Genomic DNA, 8,546 nt, shown 5'->3' with positions numbered 1-8,546 from the left:
TATGTTGTTCTAAAAATGTGTCATTCAATGTATTACTTGTTATGATTAGTCAAAAAAATATATTTAAATTAAAAATTTAAATATTTTATCTTTTTTAACCCATCAAAATAAATAAACATGTAGTAGTATAATATTTTTTCTGAATAGAAGATTGCTTCTTGCTAGACAACATAGCCAAACTATACCAAAAAATAAATAAAAAAGACAACATAGATAAAAGGAACAAGTTCATTTTTAATTTGACACAATAAAATAAATGTTTTGTTTGTGGAGTGAATTAAATATATTTTCAATATCATTATTGTTATTATAGCAATAAATTAATATTTTTATCTTGTACCAGTACCACCAACACACATGTACCAACAAAGCTCAGAAAACGTTTAAAATGACAAGCCAACGACTCAAACTAGAGATCAAGAAGAAGCGAGAAAACAAAGAGAGAGAGATCCAGAAAAAAAAAACATTACAAGTCAACTAAGTCTCACTCTCCGACAGAACCTTCAAACACACAACACAGAGACCCTTATATGAAATGACCTTTTTACCCTTCCCCATTTCCCTCCTCGCACTTCTACTATAACTCAAACCTTACTATCTCTCTACCACAATGAACTCCGGTGAAGAAAATTCCAGTTTTGAGCTCCGGCAAAGAGATTCAGGCGACGCGGAACACGATTCCGGCGATCCGATTCGGTTCGGGCCGCGGCCCAATTCTTCCGCGGTATATGCCGGCGTCGGCGCTAGGTACAAGTTAATGTCTCCGGCGAAGCTTCCGATAACGAGGCCACCGTGTTTATCTGTTCCGCCGATGCTCAGTCCGACGTCGTTTCTAGAGTCCCCGGTTCTTCTCTCCAATATGAAGGTCAGTGAGTGAAGCTCTGCTTCTTCTCTTTTGGGTTTCTAGATCTTTTGATTTTTGGTATAAAGCCTAGAGTGTAGTATCTATGCACAGTAAAGATTTATAGATAGTCAATACATTATCCATTGTTCATTTATTTGTATTACCTTTTTGAAGAGTACAAAACATAATGTCAGTGCATAAATCTTTTTCTCTAAAATATGTATTGTGAAGGTTCATTTTTGGGTCTGTTTGGTTATTCAGAAATAGAAAAAAAGAAAAAAAAAACAGGTGTGTTTCCTTTTTTGGTGGATTTTTTTACAGCTGAAATTGGTCAAATATGGTGTTTTTACTTGACAAGTGTGAATTGAATTCCACCTAATGTGAGTGGCATATAAAAAATTGTGTTCTTTTCAGTGTAATTTTCTTCTCAGTATCAAAACAAAGCATATTGGGACATTATATGTTTTTGTTTATTATGACTTCAATTATTTGATGTAATTGTTGATGAGCTGAAGATGCTGTTTGTTACTTTGTTTCATGAGAAATTCGAAATTCTTGTATGAGTATATGTACTTGTTCAATGTGGTTGCTAGTTTTTAAAACATTAGAGTTGGCCCACTTTTTTTTTTGTGTTTGATCTTTTTTGCTTATTAGATTTTATTATATGTAGTGCTTGTTTTGGGACTCTTAAATTCTGATGCTTTCTATTATAGCATTCTGTATTGGTTGCTTTATGCTCAATATGGTATTTTGTTGGAATGTGACTTTCTCTTAGGAACGCTCAACATTTTCCTTTTTAATATAGTGTTGTTTTTTCACATAATGAATCTTCCTTTTGTGTTGGTGCTCAGTGCTCTCACTGTTTTTGTTTTTAATGGTGTTGCGAGGTTTATAGGAAATCTTTTTCTTTCCATTTATGTAAGTGGAGCAAATGAATAAATGTATTGCCTAAACTAGTGGTTCTATTTTAGTTCTGTATGCCATGACTAAAGAATAGTATATGGAATGTTAGAAAGATTGTGTGTTGGACATAATTATTTTCGTGTTAATAGTCTGGGGGTCCGAATTTGTGCATAATGTTGTGCATGATTCATGTGGTAATGTTGGTATGGCTTTTCTGAGTTGTGTTTATATAACTTTCACAGATCATCATGTACTGGGCTATCTTTTGTCACATGACATATAGATACCAAATAAAGAACATGAAATGTTATTGTATGATGAAAATTAAAAAATTTACTTGTTCCTCGTTGTCTTCTCCCATCTAATAAATCTGTTCGGTTGTGTGGTTAACACAGATGGTTATGTATGTGTTTTCTTTCCATTGTTGTTATTACTGTTTTATTGGTCCATTTACTGCTGTTAAGTGCCTTAGCCTTTGCAGGTATTCTCTAACTTGCTGCCACATTGTCGTTATCTTAATATATATATATATATATATATATATATAGTTATTCAATTGATTCAGCAATTGCTGCATATAGAGATAGATGAATGAAGTTTGTATAATATTTTTTCTCATGCCTTGCAGGTGGAGCCTTCACCAACTACAGGATCCCTTCCTAAGCTTCATCAAACAGCACATGGTTCTGTGACTTATGCTGTTGATGACAGAAAAGCCAGCTTCTTTGAGTTCAAACCAGACAGTAGATCAAACATGGTATTGAATTTTTCGACTTTCGTAAAACTCATTAACTGATGAATTTAAACTTTCATATAAGGTGGACAAATGGTCTTGACTTTTGTGTTTGTTTTTCTTGTGATTTTACCTATGGAGTAATTTAACAAGAAAGGATGGTTGATTAGATATATTGCGGTTATTCATCACTTGTCATACGTGACCAAATCAATCCCTAAAGTACTATAAACTTTTCACTATTTTTTGAAAGGTTAAAGTGTGAGTGGAAACAGATTTGGTTGTCATGTTTTTCATGTTCTTATTATTGATATTGTTTTCAAGCTTACTGTTTACGTAATACTTACGAAATGATATTCACTTATTTCAAGGGTCCTACTGACTTTGGTAACCATGTAAGTGAAAAATCAACTCAAATAGAAGGCCAAGGAAAAGTTCAATCTTCAAACTCACCTCTGTTAGTCAAAAATGAGATAGCAGTCCCTTCAAATGAATTAAGTCTATCATCACCAGGGACTAGTTCTCATATTGAAGTCGATTTGGAAGAATTCAACAACTGGAGCAACACATGCACTGGGCTTCAAGCATCACAAATTGAGGGTAGGGGCACTGGACTTTCAGTTACAGCTGAGAGAGTATCTGATGATGGATACAATTGGAGAAAATATGGGCAGAAACATGTTAAAGGAAGTCAATTTCCGCGGAGTTATTACAAATGTACACATCCTAACTGTGAAGTGAAGAAACTATTTGAACGCTCCCATGATGGGAAAATCACTGAAATAGTGTACAAGGGAATGCATGATCATCCTAAACCTCAACCAAGTCGCCGATACCCTGCTGGAACTACTATGTCTATACATGAAGAGAGATGTGACAAGGCTTCTTGTTTAATTGGCCGAGATGGTAATACCAGCCAGATGCTTTTCATTGATTCTATTTTATTTTTTTTACTGCAAAGAAAATAGTTTGGCTTTATTTTTCTAATTTTTGAATTGTAGAGAAAGCATCTGGCCACATGTCTCACACTGCTGAACCCAACAGTACTTCGGAGCTATCACCTGTAGCAACAAATGATGACAGTCCAGAGGTTGCAGGGTTTGTGTCAAACCGCATTAATGATGAGGTTGATGATGACGATCCCTTCTCAAAGAGAAGGTTTGACAATTTAAGCCAAAGCTCTAGATATCTTCCTGCTGTTTGTGTTTACTGAATGTGAATTCCTTATTGTGCAGAAAAATGGCTCTCGGAAATACTGACATCACTCCGGTCATTAAGCCAATCCGGGAGCCACGGGTTGTTGTTCAAACCCTGAGTGAGGTTGATATATTGGATGATGGGTACCGCTGGCGTAAGTATGGGCAGAAGGTGGTGAGAGGCAATCCTAACCCCAGGTATGTCCACACATTGATGACTATACAATTGAAGCAAAATCTTTGAAATTCGGTTTAAAATATTTCCTTCATCCAATGATTTTTTTTTCATGTATATTATTGAACTATTTTAGTCTTTTGCATACTGTATAGATTCTAGAAAGCTGGGACGACGTCATCCTTATTCATAACAGGGGCGAGTGTGTGAGATACGATGTATCATGTTTTCTAGAATAGCAAATATAATAATATTATTGCTATGCTACATTCTGAAATGGTGTGCATTCTCAAATCTATATTTTAAGCTTATGCAAGGATTAGGTAGTGAAATCTGTCTTGATTGACTTTTGGAGGCAATTCTCTTTTAATAGGAGGAAGTAGTTCTAGTATTCTTTCTGAAGATTCTATTTTTCTATTTTCTGAATATTCAAATTTTAAAGAGTTGCAAATATGAGTTAGTAGAAGGTTGGAGTCAAGGAGATTGATGTTATATACTAACATGGTATCTGTGTTTAGAACATGTAGTGATGGTCGGGAACTAGAATGACTAAATACCTAATGGTTAAGGAAGCAAGCTGAAAAGCATGACTACTAAGGATACACTACGAAACACTGGTGAACAAAGAGGTTCGTGTGGCAAAGAGTTTCACAATTTCATATGTTGCTCCTTGAGGCAGATATTTCAACTGTAGGATGGCTTTGGTTGTTGGGTAATAGAAAGTTATAAGTCAGATCAACTTAGGTGATAAGGAAGGGAAAGAAGATGTTCACTTACGTGCGTGGCTCTATACTTATCTATGTTAAGAAGATCTATCTTTTAATTGTACGCCATCATCATGTTAACCAAAGATTAAGTTTCTCTCTAGTTCTTGGAACTGAAATACTAGCTAGAATTTTCCGGTTGTCTAAAAACCTGCAATCCTCATAATCGTGTGTCCCCTTTGCACATTGAGTACTCCCCTCTAGTAATCCAGGGTATGTATGAAGGGGTCAAGATTAGTTTGAGAACACAAGACAGAGTCTCAAAAGATTTTCCTATTGCCAAAGGACTACACTAAGAGTGAACATGGGGCCCCTGCTTGTTTACATTGGTCTTGGATATGCTCAATGAGCATATTCAAGAACCAATGCCACAATGCATGTTTTTTGCAGATGATATTGTCTTAGTGGGAGACTCGAGAGAGGAATTACATGAATTTTGTACAAGTCGAAGTAAGATTGAGTATATGAAGTGTAAGTTTAGCAAGGGACGGACAAACCCTACTTTAGAGGTAAAGGTTGAGGATCATATCATACCACAAGTCACTAGATTTCATTATCTTGGGTCAATCATACAAGACGACATAGGAATTGACAATGATAAGAATCATAAGATTCAAGTGGGTTGGATGAAATGACGAAGTGCTTCAGGTATCATATGTGATAAAAAGATATCACTCAAGCTTAAAGGGAAGTTTTACCGCATGACTATAAGACTTACAATGTTATAGGGGATTGAATGTTGGACGGTAAAATGTCAACAAGAGAATAGACTCCATGTAGCAAAGATAAGAATGTTTTGTTGGTTGAGTGGACATACTAGACAAGATAGGATTGAAATGAATGCATTAGGGAGAAAGTTGGAGTTGATCTTCTTATAGAGAAGATGGTAGAGTTGCGCCTTAGTTCGTTCGTACATGTGTGAATGATACCTGTAGAAGCCCCCGTAAGGAGAGTAGATCAAATGGAGGCTAGTCCAATTCCTTGAGGAAGAGGAAGACCTAGAAAAACCATAGGCGAAATGATTAAAAATGACTTAGAGATTAATGTTTTGTGAATAAACATGATTTAAGACAGAGCATTATGATATTGTTCGATCCATGTAGTCGACTCAACCTAGTGGAATAAAAGCTTGGTTATTGTTGGTATCAACTCGGAACTTCGTATTTGAGTTGAAAGGTGCTTTAAATGCATTTTCATTACATAAACCTCTATTTAATTTGATCCCATCTCCATATTCCTCAAGGATACAAGCAGAGTGGGTTGGCAAGTGTCTCTTGTCAGAAAATGACAATGTAGATATTAAGTTTGCTGGTCTAATAATTTTGTCAGACTACACCAAGTAATTTGGTCTCATTTTGGACCTTGGTCGCTTTTTCTTTGACAACCGGTCATTTGACGCTACTTCATTGCACAAAATACAGTTTTAAATCTTTTGTATATGTTATGTTCGGTATGTTATAAATAGCTAGTATGCAAAATTGCAAATCTAGTTAGGAATCTCAACATATGGCAAGGCAGATTTCCACTTTTCTAGTAACTCCATGCCATAAGTTTCTAACATGAAATTATGTGTCCAAGCACTAAATCCACTACACTTTTAGAGGTAGACTACTGTCTGCTTGAATTATACTTAGCACTACATGTTCCTAAGTCAACAATTCTCATAGCTAAACAAATTGTGCTGTTCTCTATCGTTGGGACTTACAATTAAGGCCTGTTGATGTGTCATCATTTCATGAAGTGGTTGAGCACTAAATTTAGCTTAATTTATCTCTCACCCAAAATTGGTGTAATAGTTTTTACAGTAGTGTCTGAAAATTTTGCTTCTTGTTTTCCACTGTAGTGTATTTGTATTTTGGTTTTGGCAAAAGTTCAAATCAAATATATATACACATTGACCTTGATAGTTAGGATGGTTTTTGTTTGATCCTTTTGTATTTGACTAAAATGTGGTTAGCATATTTTTTGGTTAATCTAGTTTCTTATTGTCAAAAACCAACTACCGAAAAAGCTTAAGCAGTCAGGTGTCGACTCATGAATGGTTTTATATCTAACACTTATCACACACTTTATTATTCAGGAGTTATTACAAATGCACAAATGCTGGTTGCCCTGTTAGAAAACACGTGGAGAGGGCGTCTCATGATCCGAAAGCCGTGATAACCACATATGAGGGCAAACACAATCATGATGTACCGGCTGCAAAAAATAGTAACCATGACATGGCAGGACCATCTGGTGCAGGTGGACAGGCAAGATTTAGGCCAGAAGAAAGTGATACTATTAGCCTTGACCTTGGGATGGGCATTAGCACAGCGTCTGAAATTAGATCGAACGGGCAAGGGAGATTGGTGCTTTCTGAATTTGGGAACAGTCAAACTCACACCGGCAATTCCAATTTCAAGTTTGTTCATACTGCCGAAGCTCCAGTGTACCTTGGTGTCCTAAATAACAGCTCAAATCCGTATGGCTCAAGAGAAAGTTTGAGTGATAATCATTCTGCTTATCCTTGCCCGCAAAACAGTGGAAGAATACTAACTGGTCCATAAAATTGTTTACACAACACACAAGAAAATAAAAACTTGAGTACCATTTTCCTTCTTTTTGGCGAGTAAAGCTTCAAAGGTAAAGCTTCTCACTCTCTGTTTGAAAATGGGGGTAGTTATTCTATGTTTATATTAGTATCTAAGAGCTGTTTTTAGTATAATTAGTAGTAGTAGCACTGTACCTTTCAATATATCTTCTGTTTGTAACATTATATACAAATTCTTCTGTAGAAATTCGAAGCTGATGTTTGCTTGCTTCAACAAAAACCCTTGTAAAAGTGTTATAATTAAACTATTTATGATTAGTGTTCAGCCTCTTATCAACTATTGGATATAAATAGATTATATATTACATGGTATGTATATGCCCTGCATGAAAAAACAAGTTTTATGTGATTTATTTTGTGTTTGATAATAGTATATTAGATGGAATACACGAGGTAACACCATAAATCTGTACTTGTTTGTTTTTTTACACTTTTGTGCATACCAATTAGTTGAAAAGTATAATCGAAGTTTATGCATATTGAATAAAACTTTAACAAATTAAGTTCAGATGCTGTGACAGGTGTGTGGAAGTAAATAGTATAACTCTTTTATGCATCAACATGAATTGAGATCGGTTGAAGACTAGAATATAAGAGAAGGGAGATGAGAAAAAGGGAGGGGAGAAAGAAATATGTGAGAAGTATAATAGATTTTTGTATTGTTTGCTACGAGAGAAAGAGAGAAAAAAGAAGAGAGAAAGAGGTAGATATAAAATTTTGAATAACAAAAATATCCTTTGAGAAAAATGATTTGAAGAAATGTTTTATTACTAATATAAAATTTAAGAATTATAATTTTAAAATTGGTTGTAAATATTATGTTAATGTAATTTCAAATTTTAGTTTTAAACTATAATTATGAAGTAAAAAAACTATAAGAAAAAATGATGGTGGAAATATTTATATAAATAAACAATAATATAATATAGAATAATGAAAAGTGATTTTTTTTCTCATTTTACTATTTCATTACTTTTAGATCACATGGTTAAATTTTTTTTTGGGTTTTATTCACTTTTTATATCTCTCATTCATGACTCTCTTCAAACTAAATATATATTAGAAATTCTTCATATCTTTTCAACTTCTCATCTCCTTTCTCTTTTTTTGTTTTTTCTACTTTGATAAAGAGACTTTAATAATTAATAAGGTGTTGATTATAAGATTCTATTAAATCACCAATATGACAAAAAAGTCAATTGTAAGTGACACTTTGTGGGATGACAGTCACCTAAAAGTACCCAGAAGTTGAGGAATACCATTGGTATTACAAAAAAAGAGTTTAATAATGGAGGCATTGCATACAGTGAGATTTCATTGAAGTAGATTTGATATCTA

General features: G+C 34.4%; 1 protein-coding gene across 3 annotated transcripts; it reads left to right on the top strand.

Annotated features, from left to right (window-relative positions):
• On the top strand, window positions 365-7,485 carry LOC109350322 (probable WRKY transcription factor 20). Of its 3 annotated transcripts, XM_019591552.1 has the most exons (7): window positions 365-865; window positions 2,376-2,504; window positions 2,852-3,386; window positions 3,482-3,638; window positions 3,716-3,874; window positions 6,696-6,995; window positions 7,027-7,485. In XM_019591552.1, the coding sequence occupies exons 1-7, from the start codon at window positions 611-613 to the stop codon at window positions 7,061-7,063; spliced, it is 1,572 nt and encodes a 523-aa protein (XP_019447097.1). In that variant the 5' UTR covers window positions 365-610; the 3' UTR covers window positions 7,064-7,485. The 3 variants fall into 3 exon arrangements, with proteins under 3 accessions (XP_019447097.1, XP_019447096.1, XP_019447098.1); XM_019591551.1 differs by having other exon boundaries at window positions 366-865; window positions 6,696-7,485; XM_019591553.1 differs by lacking the exon at window positions 365-865 and adding an exon at window positions 1,523-1,762 and having other exon boundaries at window positions 6,696-7,485.

Source organism: Lupinus angustifolius, chromosome LG06 (assembly GCF_001865875.1).
Source record: "Lupinus angustifolius cultivar Tanjil chromosome LG06, LupAngTanjil_v1.0, whole genome shotgun sequence".
NCBI classification, from domain to species: Eukaryota; Viridiplantae; Streptophyta; class Magnoliopsida; order Fabales; family Fabaceae; genus Lupinus; species Lupinus angustifolius.
The sequence above is the reverse complement of the archived record's forward strand: the minus strand, read 5'-3'. Positions and strand labels throughout refer to the sequence as shown.

Excerpts from the sequence above, each read along its gene's own strand:
- LOC109350322 (XM_019591551.1), top strand. The coding sequence starts at position 611 with ATGAACTCCGGTGAAGAAAATTCCAGTTTTGAGCTCCGGCAAAGAGAT. Across the intron at positions 3,387-3,481 it reads TTGTTTAATTGGCCGAGATG|AGAAAGCATCTGGCCACATG; the intron begins GTAATACCAGCC and ends TTTGAATTGTAG. Across the intron at positions 3,639-3,715 it reads GATCCCTTCTCAAAGAGAAG|AAAAATGGCTCTCGGAAATA; the intron begins GTTTGACAATTT and ends CTTATTGTGCAG.